This window comes from Tiliqua scincoides, chromosome 5, assembly GCF_035046505.1.
Source record: "Tiliqua scincoides isolate rTilSci1 chromosome 5, rTilSci1.hap2, whole genome shotgun sequence".
Lineage (NCBI taxonomy): Eukaryota > Metazoa > Chordata > Lepidosauria > Squamata > Scincidae > Tiliqua > Tiliqua scincoides.
The window spans coordinates 6,699,564-6,715,625 of record NC_089825.1 but is presented as its reverse complement, the minus strand read 5'-3'; the positions used below and the strand labels follow the sequence as shown (position 1 = coordinate 6,715,625).

The 16,062-nt window shown below is 43.2% G+C and overlaps 1 protein-coding gene across 2 annotated transcripts in view; it reads right to left on the bottom strand.

The window, feature by feature from the left end:
* Positions 1-9,266: 9,266 nt before the first annotated feature.
* The window catches only part of NUB1 (negative regulator of ubiquitin like proteins 1), a 28,298-nt gene continuing 21,502 nt past the window's right edge, over positions 9,267-16,062 (bottom strand). For both annotated transcript variants that reach the window (XM_066627707.1, XM_066627708.1), the window contains exons 12-15: positions 15,666-15,812; positions 13,880-13,972; positions 12,966-13,161; positions 9,267-10,128 (exon numbers count right to left, since the gene is read on the bottom strand). In XM_066627707.1, the coding sequence (XP_066483804.1) occupies positions 9,965-10,128; positions 12,966-13,161; positions 13,880-13,972; positions 15,666-15,812 (600 nt within the window). In that variant the 3' untranslated portion in view covers positions 9,267-9,964. The remainder of the gene's footprint in view (positions 10,129-12,965; positions 13,162-13,879; positions 13,973-15,665; positions 15,813-16,062) is intronic.

Genomic DNA, 16,062 nt, shown 5'->3' with positions numbered 1-16,062 from the left:
TGGAAAACTCTTCAGTGACCGATGGTTGTAGGTATCTGTATGTTCCATAAAATTGCTACGTTCCACCCCTGAAAAGAGATGCAAAAATATTTCACATTCCTCCACGCTAGCACTCAGTTTTTGACCACTCAGCAAGTTGGGATTCTGCTACTCCCCACCTGGTCTGTTTTCTGCTCATACCTATTACATCTGCAATGAGTAGGAAACTCAGAAGGGAGGGAGAGCCTTTTTCCTTGCTGGGTTGCATTGCACAGCTAATCAAGTTATATGCAGAGAAAGCTGCTCTGCAGGCCAGCAATTCGATTTTTCTCAGCTTGGCCCCGAGTTAATCTCCTCTCTCTATGGATTGGCCTGAACACATGAAGGTGTGTTTGAAGGGATTATAATAAGATTAACTCCAGCCTTGTCTAGAGCATCAGCACTAAGGAAGAAGTGACACTATGCCACTGTGAAAGTGGCCCCGAATCTAGGGAGTTTAATGCAAGGAAGTGTTTTTCTTGGAACCCGTTTTCAGTAAGTCTGTAATGTGAAAAATAGCATCCCTGGTACCTCCTAACATGTATAAAGGGTCTTCCCTCACCACTTTGATCTATACATATCTGGGAACAAAGGCTGAACTTCAGTATGAGGGTGTGGTTTCCAGGCAGAGTGAAACCCCTTAGAAACAGAGCACTGGCTTTAGGCAGTTCTCTCAGTGAACTGGCTATTCCAGCTTCCTTTTGCCTTTGATTTTCCCACCATTAAATTTATTGGGTGCTGATGAGCCTGTGCCACAGGGAGAAGTGTTCCAAAGCCAATCCCTCCTCCAATAATCCATCATTCCACAGTTCAGGTGGCAACACAGGATAACTGGGGGAGGGGCTGTCCTCCATGATAAATAAATCAGTTTCTCTCCATTACGGACTGGAGAGTAAGTCTGATGGGGGGGGGGGTAGAGATTGAGGCTGGAAAGGCAGGAAGTGACTGGGTTTATAGGGTTCTTGGGACAGCTGGACTTTGAAAAGACTTTTGGGCAGAATGATGAGAGGGTTTGAGTTGTGTGGGAGGTTAACTTCTGTGAGGTTGGTGGAATGGGTTTTGAGACCTGGTCTACATGTGCAGGGGGAAAAAGGTGGGAGACTGCTGAGGCAGTGGGGTGGACTGTACCACTTCAGGCTATAGCTGGGGCCTTCCAGTTTGAATCCTCCTCTGTGTAAAACAAAAATACCTGCAAACAGAAAACTAGTACAGAGGTGAAAATATTGCCTTCAGTCACTTTCGGCGTCCTACCAATCGAGTGCTCCCTACAGACTACCAGAAAGGGCAGAGAACATACTGCTTGCAGCTGGCACTGAAGTGTCAGCTGCAGCTGTGGGTGGTCCATTCTCCACCTTCTCTGATGCTCTGATGTAAGTAATTAAGTGTAAAGTCATGCACATTGGGGCAAAAAATCAAAACTTTAGATATAGGCTGATGGGTTCTGAGCTGTCTGTGGCAGATCAGGAGAGAGATCTTAGGATGGTGGTGGGCAGGTCAATGAAAGTGTAGACCCAATGTGCGGCGGCAGTGAAGAAGGCCAATTCTATGCTTGGGATCATTAGAAAAGGTATTGAGAACAAAACAGCTAATATTATAATGCAAATTGATGTTGTACAAATCGATGGTAAGGCCACACCTGGAGTATTGTGTCCAGTTCTGGTCGCCGCATCTCAAAAAAGACATAGTGGAAATGGAAAAGGTGCAAAAGAGAGCGACTAAGATGATTACTGGGCTGGGGCACTTTCCTTATGAGGAAAGGCTACGGCGTTTGGGCCTCTTCAGCCTAGAAAAGAGAAGCCTGAGGGGGGACATGACTGAGACATACCAAATTATGCATGGGAAGGATATAGTGGATAGAGAGTTGCTCTTTACACTCTCACATAACACCAGATCCAGGGACTTCCACTAAAATTGAGTGTTGGGAGAGTTAGAACAGACAAAAGAAAATATTTCTTTACTCAGCGTGTGGTTGGTCTGTGGAACTCCTTGCCACAGGATGTGGTGATGGCATCTGGCCTGGATGCCTTTAAAAGGGGATTGGACAAGTTTCTGGAGGAAAAATCCATTATGGGTTACAAGCCATGATGTGTATGTGCAACCTCCTAATTTTAGAAATGGGCAATGTATCAGAATGCCAGATGCAAGGGAGGACACTAGGATGCAGGTCTCATGTTGTCTTGTGTGCTCCCTGGGGCATTTGGTGGGCCGCTGTGAGATACAGGAAGCTGGACTAGATGGGCCTATAGCCTAATCCAGTGGAGCTGTTCTTATGGTCCTTGGGGGAACACAGGCTCAGGAGACACTCTCACATAGACCACCAGAGAGGATGGAGAGCGGACCGACCACAGCCACAGCCAGCGACAAAAGCATCAACTCAAATCTTCTCCATAAATAATGAATTAATAAATTTCTAATAAATCTTCTCTAATTGTTGCAAATTTAATTGCATTTTTTGTGGGGGTGGGGGTGTTGCATGTGGCCCACAACAATTCCAATTTTTGTTTCAGTGGTCCTTAGGCTCCTAACAGTTGGGAACCACTGGTTTAGAGGGAGGTTTTGATGTAGAGGAGCCTTTAAAAAAATGTGGTTGAACACATGAAGACAGGCCATTTTAAATACCCCAGCATTCAGCCACCTCATTTTGCTGCCTGTGTAGATCAGGAATCCAGCCCTTTCCAGAGTGGAAGTACAGGATCCTGGGGGGGGGGGGGAGATCAGGGAGAGGGCGCTCTTGTCCTGCTCTAGAGGTGAACCCTTGAGGGAAGCAGAGAGCTGTGTTGCACTGCTCAGAATGTGTGGCATAAGGGGCAAGCCACACCCAGGCCTAGCAGAGTGACCAACTGGGTCTGGGTCTGGGGGTGGGAGGGGAAGCAGCAGCCACCACCATGGGGAGGGCTTTCCTGCTGGCCTGAGCCCCTTCCAGACTGTCTTGGGTGGGTGAGTTTCATGACCTGAAAATGAACCCTTCTTTCTCTTTCCTTGCTATTTGTTTAGCAAACCACTGAGCCATAAATGCCTAACAGTTCTGTTGTGGACTTTGTTGTATCACAGAATGTAACTGAAACAAGTTTTTTGTTGTTTTTTTTTTTGCTGGCTTTTTTGTTGTTGCATTACCCAGTGACTTTGCAAATTGGGGGGGTGGGTGGGGAGTGGTTAGGGAATAAATGTTGTCAGAGAGAGAATCACAAATGGCTGCATCTGGATTGCTTTCAGGTCCCAGCAGAGGAGAAGGTCTTCTGGCTGGTGCCTAGGCACTGAAGTAGAGTTAAGAGAAGTCAGAGAAATGGAGATATGGGAGGGGGGAGGGAGGGGAGCAACACTGTAGTGTTTTGTATTCAGATAGCTGAAAATTGTCTACACCCCTGGCTAGCAAGTTGTTTTGCCTTAGGGCCAGTTCGAGCAGGCCATATCATGTGGTAGGACAAAGCGTTATCCACTTTCTCTACCAAAGCCCTGTTCCCATCATTGGTGTGATTTAGTGTAGTGGCCAGAAGAACTCTGGATTCCTTACAGGGCAGCTGTAAGCGTTACTGAGATAGTGTACTCAGGGCACTTTGCTAGCTAGGCACTCTCTCTCTTATCAGTTTCCTCCATAGTCCTCAACTGATGGGATGGATATTCTCCTTTCAGAATTTCTGAATTAGACCTAATTGCCTGAAGGAAGCAATGCTTGAGCATCAGGGAACATCAATGCAAAGTACTCCACCTGCACTCAGGTGGTTGCCACAACTGTTATTGCAAAGGAACGAAGGGAGGACATCAGTGCAGAACCAACGAACACAGAAGTGTTCTAGAAATGAATATTTACCCCAACATGTTTTGAGTGGACTTTCTTCTCCAGGGTCTCTGAAACAACCTTCTGGATGACCTCCAAGGTTTCATGCTCCTTCTAGTTGCCCCTGCACTTTTTCACCTACTTTTTCCTTCAATTCAGAGGACATATGAACATACAAGGCTGCCTTCTACTGCTGGTCTCTCCAGGGATCTTTCCCAGTTCTACCTGGAGATGCCAGGGATTGCACCTGGGACCTTCTGCATGCAAAGCATGGCCTCCACTCTGAGCTACAGTCCCTTTCCTAAGATTAGGGGGACTCTGATGAAATGCACCTTGGTGGAACTTACAAGCTGTCTCTTCCAGGTGGCTCGATTAGAAAGCTTTGAAGTCACTGAAGCATTCCCTGTATTTCAAAGCCCAAGTGCTGCCTCAAAGATAAAAATGTCTCTTTTTATGGCTGTCAGTCTCCATCAAACTTGAGCCAGGATGTTGATGGGCACCACACTAAGGCAGACCCAAGCAAAACAAAACAAGAGCACTTATGGGGGAGTAGTTCAGTTAACTTCAGAAGGATCAGTACCATACTGGCAGTGAGTGGGGGGGGGGGCGAGGGTGGTTTGAGGCTTACAGCCAACTGCTTGTTTTGGGTGGGTGAATGCAGCTTTTATTTGCTTTCCTGTTCCTGAACAGATTACAACATTCTCGAACGTCTGCCAATTCTCACTGTGCAAATTGAAAATACTTGCACAATTCTTCCAGCTGGAGTGGCAGCTTTTGGGATGCTGTCAACATTCAAGCAAGGGATGCAGGGCAAAGCTGCTACACTAATTAGCTTGTGTAGTACTAGTAAACCTGACACCAGACTTGTGATTATAAAATCCAGCAATGCCGCTTCTCCTACTTGAAATCTGCAGTAGGAAAAGCAGCCATCTAATAGAATGCAAATTACTTGGGTTCTCTCTCTTCCATGACTCTCAGTAAGGTGCTAAGGCAGCTGCTCACTCTGTTTCTCTTATCATTGACTATGCTACAAGCTTCCCACTGGCTTCTGAGATTTATGTGCATTGTTCACAGCTTCAACTTCAAAGGTATCTCCATAGTCCTCAGGACCAGAAATGTCCCTTTGATTGTTTAAAAAGAGAGCCAAGATTCTCAGGCTGTGGAACCCCATCCCAAAGTCACTCTTTCAAGGGAGGGAACCAGGATGCAGGTCTCTTGTTATCTGATGTGCCCCCTGGGGCATTTGGTGGGGCCACTCTGAGATGGAAGCTGGACTAGATGGGCCTATGGCCTGATCCAGCAGGGCTGGTCTTATGTTCTTATGTGGTTGGTCTGTGGAACTCCTTGCCACACGATGTGGTGATGGCGTCTGGCCTGGGTGCCTTTAAAAGGGGACTGGACAAATTTCTGGAGGAAAAATCCATTACAGGTTACAAGACATGAAGTGTATGCGCAAACTCCTGATTTTAGAAATGGGCTATGTCAGATGCAAGGGAGGGCACCAGGATGCAGGTCTCTTGTTACCTGGTGTGCTCCCTGGGGCATTTGGTGGGTCACTCAGATACAGGAAGCTGGACTAGATGGGCCTATGGCCTGATCCAGCGGGGCTGTTCTTATGTTCTTACTCTGCTTACAGGAAATATTCACCATCCCTGTAACATGTAAGAGATTGTGCACAGCCAGAACTGTAAGACTTGTCCCTGGAAAAGCTGAATATATTTTTAATTCCTGAGCCACAACCTTGTGCAGACTGTGATAAACTGGCTTGCAGTTTTCTGAATATCACTCTGAACTTCAGTGTTTCGGATGGGTAAATTACCAGCAAGGATATGAGTGTGTGAGCTGAATTTGTGAATCAGATGCAATGTACAACTGCTGAAATGAATCTCCTAGAACCAGCCAAAGCCTTCAAGTGGTTTTAAGATAGCATATTAGGGTGCAAAGTAGTAGGGACAAAGTTTTTAAGAACACAAAAGCTTTTAGGCAAGGACAGCAGCTAATTGTCACATGCACTGAAGCAAACACTTGCGCACACAATCAGAATGACCCTAGAAAAGTGCTGGCAATACTTCTTATATTCCCTACCCCTCACCACTAGCTGAAGGAATAATGTGAGTAGTACACCTATAATACTTGGCATTTCTATAGCTCTTACAAGTGTTCCAAGCAGTAGTTGGCAACCTTCAGTCTCGAAAGACTATGGTATCGCGCTCTGAAAGGTGGTTCTGGAACAGCGTCTAGTGTGGCTGAAAAGGCCGATTCGGGAGTGACAATCCCTTCCACACTGGGAGCAAGTGCAGTCTGTCCCTAGCCTGTCTCCCTGGCGATGGGCCTTCCTTCTTTGCCTCTTAGCCTCAGACTGTTGGCCAAGTGTCTCTTCAAACTGGGAAAGGCCATGCTGCACAGCCTGCCTCCAAGCGGGCCGCTCAGAGGCCAGGGTTTCCCACTTGTTGAGGTCCACTCCTAAGGCCTTCAGATCCCTCTTGCAGATGTCCTTGTATCGCAGCTGTGGTCTACCTGTAGGGCGCTTTCCTTGCACGAGTTCTCCATAGAGGAGATCCTTTGGGATCCGGCCATCATCCATTCTCACGACATGACCGAGCCAACGCAGGCGTCTCTGTTTCAGTAGTTCCAAGCACATCACATGTGTTCCAAGCACATCACATATATTCTCCTGGTGTTATGCTTGCAATAATCCTGTAGATGTTGAGAGGGTGCGGGGACTGAGAAGCAACTTGCCTCCAGTATGAGTTGATGGCTGAAGTGACTGTTGTAGTGACGGAGTTGTAGCTCGGCCTCTTGGCCACAATGAGTACCATCTCAGCCACAAGTGGGCAGAGGCAGCAGTATAACACGTGGGGCTAGCAGAGGTTGAATGCAGTTGCACACAAAAAGGCACCATGCAGACATGTTTGCAGGACTGCTTGTGCCATAGAAACAGAAAAGACAGGAACACATGACCCTCACTTCGTCTTCTCCTTGGAAAGCTGCAACTTGGATGGGAATGCCACACTTGGCCAGTGGGGGGAGGGGGCTCTTTGGAGCAATCTCATACGTCTCTCATGTTTGGGAAATGCCACTCACACTGCTTCGGGCCTGGGACTTCTTGTGATAAATAAATTGCAGTTCACTGCTGCCGTCTCAACAAGCTGCAGAAATTCTGCTACATGTAAGCAAAGTCTGAACGCCAGAAGGGGGGTGGAGAGCAAGAACTGCAAGGTCAGAATTATCCCTTTGAGGCTGTAATGGGGGGGGGGGAAGGCAAGTTATAGCCAGCTCAAGATCCCCTTGGATTTGCCAGAATTCCTTTGAGAATGACTGGCAAACTTGACAGCTGCTTTTGTGGGTGGGCAAGTGATTGAGCAAGATTGTGCCTTAACATGGTTGCCTGCCCCTGCTTTTCTGTAAATGGTTCTTATAGCATTAGTTTAACCCAGTGGTTTTCAAACTTTTAGCACAGGGGGCTACTTTTTAGAATAAGTATATGTCAGGACCCACCGGAAGTGATGTCATGACCAGAAGGGACATTATCAAGTAGAAAATTTTTTAACAATCCTAGACTGCAATCCTACCCACACTTACCCAGGAGTAAGTCCCTTTTAATATCTTTAAAAGCATATACACAGTAGCCTGTTAAAAGTACAGATCTGTATATTTCCCCAAATGCAGTCACATAGCAGGGTGGCATCAAGTCTAATATTAAAATAAAATATTGGAATGAATAGGGACCCACCTGAAATTGGTTTGCAACACACCTAGCAGATTCTGACCCACAGTTTTTGGAAACACTGGTTTAACCGATGTCCTGCAGTCTTAAATAAACCTTGGTGGAAGAACACTTCAACCCACATTGCAGTCCTCAAATTAGCTGAAATAGCAAATGTGGTCTAGGTGCCCTCTACTGGCTAGATTAAAAAAAAAATTTAGAAGAGCCAAAAGACAAATTTATCATGGATTTCAGCAGTCTTCAGAGTATGGTTTCAATCACATTTTCACAAGACCTGCTTGGGTGTCAAAACCACTGCATGACAAAATGAGGTTACCACACCAGAAAAAGTGCTTTTGGTTTTTTTTTTTCCTTTAAGTGTGGGGACTAATTAAGATGAATACACTGTGAAAATGGAGACAAGAAATACATTGCAAGAGAATGGTACAACCCAACATGCCAGTCAAAGTCTACCAGTCTCAATTGTTTCATTAAAATGGCTTGGTTTGCAAATCAACTCCCAAAATCACTAATTACAACCTTTATATTGTCTCTGCCTTGGTCAAAAGCTGCACCACACAAAAAAGGAATGTGGCCCATTCACAGTAGTTTGATCTCTTGTTGCATGAAACATTGCTCTGCTTGGCCATCAAGTATGGAAACATATTTGTAAACATGAAGGGGCAACCAGTGGACATAACCAAGGACCACCTTGCAGTGGTTGCTGTGCTTGGTGTGTATCATCTCTTATTACCAACATGGTTCTTTGCTTTATATTATTTGCAATCAACCCAGGGGTATATGCAACAGACATGAATTATCCCCAATGCCCATAGTATATGCAAAACAGTACTACAGTTGGCAATTCTCTGCCTAATTCCTTCAGCAAGGCTAAAGAATGGCTATAGTAGAGTCTGAAGCCTCACACTCAGTCTCTGCTTTTAAGAGATTTTATGAAGGTGGCTTGGGATATCCTGACAAAGCCACTAACAGTTTGGCATTGTCAGCAGTACTAGTCTAGATAAACCAGCAGACTATGGCTCCTCACATTCCTTTCATACCCAGAAAATTGACATAATCTTGACTAAAAACCAGGACACTAAATTTCATACTTCTTGCAGAGAATGAAAGAAGGCTCATGAGATCCCACGAACTGATTTCTACTTTTTTTAAAAGGGCCACTTTCTATATTTCTTTACTTTGCACTCTTCAGATATGTGAAGGGAACATGGTCACCAAGAGCTGTAAGGAGGCACTTATGCAACAAAATGGTCTGCTGGAAATGTGGCAATTTGGGTTTGACAGAGATGGGCACCTTACAGGTTTTTTGCAGGCACTACCCTTTAAGGAGCAACCTTAAAGGAAAAGCAATGCAAGGCTGCCCAAGGAAATAAGAGCCATACCCCTCAATAATCAGGAACAAAGGGCATTGACAGTGGTGTAGCTAGAAGGGGTTGGGGGGGAGCCTGGAACAGCAGGGGAGGAAAACAGAGGTAAACACCTTGCTCTGAAGGGGAGGGGGCCACTTGCATGCTGCAGTGAGGCTCCCTGCAAAACTTAGTGCTTTACACCCCCTCTAGCTACACTACTGGGCATTGATTATCTGACTGTCCAGGTGAGGCAATACAGAGCAGGCAGGACAGAGTAATGTTGAAGAGATTTGTTCACAGATCTCATTTGTTTGCTGCCTTTAAAAATCCTGTTTAAAAGCGGCTTTCAAGTCTATCACTTTGAAATGTATAGTTTTGCAGGAAAAACTGCAATAAATAGTGATGCAAGTGCTTTTTATTGGTTGTTACTGTATTATGAGACAGACTGAAAAGGAGGCTTTTGATATTCATGCACAACAGATTTACAATTGGACTTCGGATACAGGCTGGAAAGGTTTTGTAAACTGACAAATATAACCCATGGGTCTATATTTTGAAAGCCAGAAAAAAATATCAATGCTAGTCCCACTGGGATTCTATGCAAATATTTTTATAGTCAGACTAGTTATAGTTTTTCTAAAACTCTGGGTACCATGAATAGAGGCAAAATGGATTTTTCTCTCTGCTGATTAAATAAGTTGATTCACATCAATACGTGTTAAACCTCTCTATAAAAATATTTCTTCTGTAAATATTTTTCTTCTACAACTGGTATTGCTCTCCAGTGTTGCTCAAAATTACAATCATACAGGTTTTATAATACATTGTTTAAAAACTATGCAACTGATTGAACTTAAGGCATCTGGCAAAAGATAAAGTCAACCATATTTTCAGTCCAAGTACTACAGACAGACCCAATCTAAACTAGTTAATCTTAAATTCCCACTGAAATTAATTAGACTTAAAGTTAGTTATGACTAACCTGACCCATTTATTTTAGTGAGACAGATGTAATTAACTTTCTCTGGATTGGTGCCCCAAAGATGCTGGCCCATGAAACTAGCATTTGAGCTTTAAGAGTCTCTTTATACTTGGCTAAATGTCTAAGTGCTTTATGTAAGAAAGATATTCATTAATGACAATTTCTTCTTCTTCCAGAGTTAAATCCAAGTAATCCTCTTCATGTTCTGGAATGTCCTCTAAGATTTCATTGACAGCATCTACTTCCATATCTTCATCTGTTGAAGCTCCAGAAGTGCCTACAAATAAATGAGACAGAACTTTGAAACAACAGTAGACATTGGGATGGGGCTTGTACAAGAATAAATACCGGAAGTTAACCAAACTGAGAAGTGTTCATGAAGACTTGCGCTGTTTACAGATGTTACCAAAGAGGGTATAAGTGGGGGATGAGAAGGAATCATTCTCATAAGGTTTAGTGATCCGTAACAGGTAATAAAAGATGACAAGGCACTTTACCTTGTGAAACTCTTTCTGGGATGTACAGATTCAGGCGTCAATGCCAAATAAAACCTGATACAACTTTTAGTATATATTATAAAAACCAGCAGGCTTGCTAATAACAGTCAAATCACAGAATGGAAAGAACAAAGTGGAAGTACAAATGTGAGAAAGGTCCCAAGTTGAAGGCAGAAGGCATTCAGAATTTTCTAGAATCCTGAAAGAGGGAATGTCTTTAACCCTGTTAAAAAAGGTGAACTTAGCCCATTGGCAGTTTAACTTTTTAATGATGGATCATTAAAGAAAGCTAGTTCTTAGTTGGTCAGTGTAAGAAGTAAAAGATTCTGAGTTAATTTAATGCAGTGGTTGAAGCTGTAGTTTCAAATGATGCAACAGAGGATTGAAAAAGATAGCCATGGTGTTGCTGGTCCTGCAGATATGGCACTAGCTTTAGCAGGAGATAATCTCGGATGTTTAATTATAAAAGTTTGTCTCATTTGGATGATTCAGGTAGTGACAACAGGAAGGCAATTACCACCTTGTAGTGTTTTCCTGTCCTTTTTCTTTTGCCTCCATTAGCTGGTTTGGACAAAAATAATCAAGCCGATGACTTTGAATCATTGAACAACCCACAAAAACAAAGAAATAAAATCTACTTTTTAACATACAAAACCAATTTGCAAGTAGTGGAGGAAAAGCTGCTTCAACAGATGTGGAATGGGATGTTCTGCCATCCGACCACACAAACATGAAATGAGCAGCAGAGGCCAAAGCTAAACCTGTCCTTCTTCCACTAATGAGGGTATAAAAGATGCAAAATATATTATTTTGAGAGGTGCACTGGACAATTCAAAAGTTGTTTGGGTCTGTATATGACTCAAACCAAGTGCAGAGAAATTTCTATAAGAAGCTGATCAAGATGTGGAAGCCCCTTCTGAATGGAGAGATTATAAAAGGGGATTTTAAAGGTGCAATGAATTAAGCAATCTAGAAAGGTAACAATGATTCAAATGTGTGCCTTGCTAAGGTTTCTTCTTGTCTCAACAGGACAATAAAATTATTTCAGAAAAAAATTGAATTCTGTTTAATCATCTGTAAACAAGACCCCCCCCCCAAAAACGGAAGTTAAGCTTTTGCAACAAGATGTTTTCGTATGTGTTTGTGTTGGGGGGGGGGGGAGAACTAACCAACTACTACTATGCAGCTATATTATTCCATCACTGGCAAGGACAAGTGAACAAGTGGTAGGATACTGAACATAACTATAGGCTAGCTATCTCCCCCTCCCGAAGGACTAAATGTTCTCAGATACTTTAACCAAATTGGAATGCTATTATGAAAGCGATAATAAAATATGAAACATGCTCCACCCCTATATGCATCTCATTCTTTCAAGTATTTTCCTTAAGGATTTCAAAGTAGTGAGAGAGGTCTTGACTTTTATAACTGGAAAAGGGTCAGCAGGATTAGGCTCTGAGATTTATTCACTGCAGGAACTTTTATGACATTTGTTGATATGGGGAACATTATGCAAGACCATCTATCACTTGCAAATTCAGAACCTGGGCCAAAAACTTCAGAGTGTAGATGTGATTATTCACCCACTGAACTCATTGGAATCTGTTGGTAACTTGGGATACATATAAAGGATTTTTGGCAAAAATGTATCATCTATTGATGAGTTGCTGACTACACAGTAACAAAGTTCTCAGAATGGGGGAAAGATCTGTAGTGCAATCTCACTCAGTGTTGCAATGAAATAAATTTTCTATAAAGCTTACATAAATGGTAGTTATACTCCATGTCAAATAGAATGGATCTACCATATACCAACAAATCAATGTCGGCACATTCACACTTCAAATGCAGATTTAAATGCATATCTGGTGGTACCGGAAGGTAATCTTACAATTTTGGGATAAAGTGCTGGAAGTGACTTCAGGTAATTACAGGGGATTCTGTACTCAGGATCCCACAGCTATTATAGTTGAACGTATTTGCAGAGCTGGGGAGGAAGATAACAGGGTCTTGGTGGAAAAACCTTTGGCAGGAGCATGGATTAGAAAAATCCCAAAGTTGCAATCAATTGATGAATGACCCAGGGAGACCTGGCACATACTGGTTATGGAATGTGTCACATAATGGGAACAATTCATGGGGTTTTGAAACAAATACTAGGGTAAATAAGTGTCTGGAAATGTTGTAATATTAGGAATGATATCAAGAAAAATGCAGCTGATAAAACATGGTTCATTTATGATTATTTTTGTTCAGTAGTCAATGAACTTTTATCCTCATCCTCCCAAAAAGTCTCCCACACAACTATGCCATCTGTAAGTGAGGTAGTGAGGGCAGCACTAGCCACAATGGCACAGCATAGTGTTTGAGTTAACCCTGGGTGGTATAAAAGTTATATGTAAAAGAGGTCAGAAATTCATGCAAGGCATTTCTTGATGCCAAGTGTCAAAATGACAATCATGCACATGTAAACCAACCCATGTATAATAGAATATCCACAATACTCAGTGCCCTGACTCTGTCGGCACTATATGCTAGAGAAGTGCCAAGAACTTCTTCCCTCCCAATTTCATAAAAGTAGAATTTCTTCACATTTTTCTGAATATGGCCCTTTTACCTGCAGAATCTGTAGGAGAGTCTTTTGATGATGAACTGGAGTCATCTGAGGGAGCGGTGCTGTCTGAAGGGGTCTGCAAGTCAGGAGGAAGGGAGCCCGCATAATGGACAAGGGTTTGGACAGCCAGCTGAATGTTGCCTTTGAACACTTTCAGAGCTTGCTGTGCAGCCTCAGGATTAAATCCCATGTACACCAACTAGGCAGTAAAAACAAAAGTAAGAGGTACACATCGTTGCCAACAATAATTTCTTATTGCATCTTCCTTCCAAGAAGGCTCAGAGTGGTACATTTGTCTCAGAACAGGCCCATGAGCAAGGTTAGGCTAGAAGGGGGAATAACTTGCCTATGGCTGCCACCTGTACTTTATGACAAAACAGGAATTTCAAGTGGGTTTCTTGCATTCAATCTGAACACTCTAAACCAGCAAAGAGCCTGGACATTTGGTATTCATCATGCCATTGTCAAACATCTGGGAGTTTGGCAGCCTGGCAGTGGCTACATAAAGCCTGGACAGGAGGCCAACCTTTTGGAGGAGGCCAGCCTTTTGCTGCCCACCAGGCAGAGAACTGGGTAGGAGGTTTTGCCTCCCAAGCTGATCTCTGCATGGGCTGGATGACTTTGAGTGGTGGGCCTCAGGTTGCTGACTCCTACTCTAAACTATCGCAACCAGGGCTGTGGAGGTATTACACAGAACCTCTGATCCCACCCCACTCCAAACTGCTTCTGACTCCAACTCCACAGCAATTAGAGTGGAGCAATCAGAAGCAATTTTGGGTGGGGCTGGAGACTTTGTGCACCCACACCACAGTCCTGAATTCTACCACACAGGCAGCGTGGCTTGTGGAAAAATGAACTTCTAATTGCAAATTATTATTATTTTTTCCTGAAACAATAAACTCACACTCTGTACTTACTTGATCAATACTCTCCTGAGAAACTTGAAATCGATCCCAGGACACAGGATCATCATAATCTGGCAGGAGGAGCTGTGGGTTGTCAAGTATAATCTAGAGCAGACAGAAACAGTTGTGGGTACAAAAACTGAGCAAAAGAATGCCTCCCCACCTCACATTCAAGCTGGACTCTCAAACATTTGAAAAGTCTAACCTTTGCCTAACTGACCTTAAACTAGAACAGCTATATATTAGTCTTTTGTGCTTTATGAATAGATTTATTCAATCTGGCCCATAAGACAACCTGTGGATCAACTGTATCATTTATGTATGACAGTGGTGGAAAAGTTGGCATGCCTCAGGGATTTCTATTTAACAGCAAATCCCCTTTTCTTTGAAAAGCACTGAAACAGAAAACCCATAAATTTCCCACATAGATAATTGACTGTCATCTAATAATAGCTGGGCAGGTTCCAATGGGAGAATCTGCCACTAAGATAAACTTCAGAAGACACACAGCAGGGATCTCCCCTTTCTACAAGGGCCAGAGCTTTCTCTGCTGCAGCCCTTGTAGTGCACTGCCTTCACCAGGTATGTCCAACACATGCTCACTGTGATCTTTTAGACATCTTTTCAAAACTATTATAGTTAGCAAGGTTTGGGTGGACTGTCATTCTTGATGGCTTCATAGATTATGTTCGCTATAAAGCAGCTGAACCGTTTTTGCCTTTGTTGCCTAGCTTGATGTTCCACGAATTAAAAAAAAAAATTCTAAGTTACCTGGACAGTTAAATGGAAATATCAAGTACAATCCTGAAAGATAGTAACTACATTCTGCTTCTTGTAAAGCAGGAAAAATCCTGCCTGTAAAGGCAAAATCCAAAGGGCTACTTTAAGTGTGCCCAGACTATGCTTTTGAGCCTGCTAAGGGGGATTTTTGTCTTTTTTGCTTGTACAGCAGAAATTCCCCACTATCACACTGCAAACTGCTTTTGAAATTCACCTGAAATTCAAAAGCACTTTGCCATGGGAGCATTGGGAGAAACACAGGCCCACAGGGCTGCTGGACACATGAACTACATGTGTTCTTCTACGTGGCCTCCAATTCTCAGGGAAAAGCATTTTTCAGCATCACGCTGAGTTATTATTATTATTTATTATTATTAACAGTATTTATATACTGCTTTTCAACTAAAAGTTCACAAAGCGGTTTACAGAGAAAAATCAAATAACTAAATGGCTCCCTGTCCCAAAAGGGTTCACAATCTAAAAAGATGCAAATGAATACTAGCAGACAGCCACTAGAACAGACAGTGCTGGGGTGAGGTGGGCCAGTTACTCTCCCCCTGCTAAAAAAAGGAGCACCCACTTGAAAAAGTGCCTCTTACCCAATTAGCAGGGGTTAGTTTCTCCACATGAAACCGGCCAGCCCAACTTGTATGATATGATCTTGCAAAACAAAAACTAGGACTGTGGAGAGGTGTCATGAAGAAAGCCACAACTCCAGGAAAATGCCATCAAAGAACCACTGATCAAATGGAACTTGTCACTCCCTTGGTTTACTCGTGCAGTGAACTTATGGCTAAATCAATTTGTTTTGCTGGTCCAATTATGGGAAAGATTTCCAAAGTGAAGTTCAAAGCATAGCACAGCAGTAAACTGAAGCAAAAGGAAATCAAATTCACCAGTTTAAAGTTGGAGGCAATAGCTGTAGTGTTTGTAAAGTGAAAATGGTTTGAGAATTACTTCTGACACCCTTCCAGTGGACACAGGCTTTCACAGAGCAGTTGGGAAAAGCATGCTGTACCTTCACCGCGAGCTCAAGGTCTCCTTTTGCATTGTGAAGAGCTTCTTTTGCAGCTCGCTCTGAATAGCCCATACTCCTCAAGGTGTTTATGTCTCCTAGTCTCTTTCTCCTTTTAGCACTCTCCTCTTTCTTTATTTGGGCCTTTTCCTGTGGGGTAGAGTCATAAAAAACCTACTGATTAGCCAATGGTGCATTTCCCACTAATTTCAGCCCAAGATGGATCTCTTGTTGCGTTACATGGTGCATTCTAAGCTTCCATTCCTGATTCCATATGCATCTTTCCATTGATGGGGGGGGAACATACACTTCCTTGGGTCTTCATAAAGGACTTCACCAAAACGGAAGCCCTTAAACTACCTGTAGCTGAGAAATCTTATTGACTTCTACAGGGTAGTTC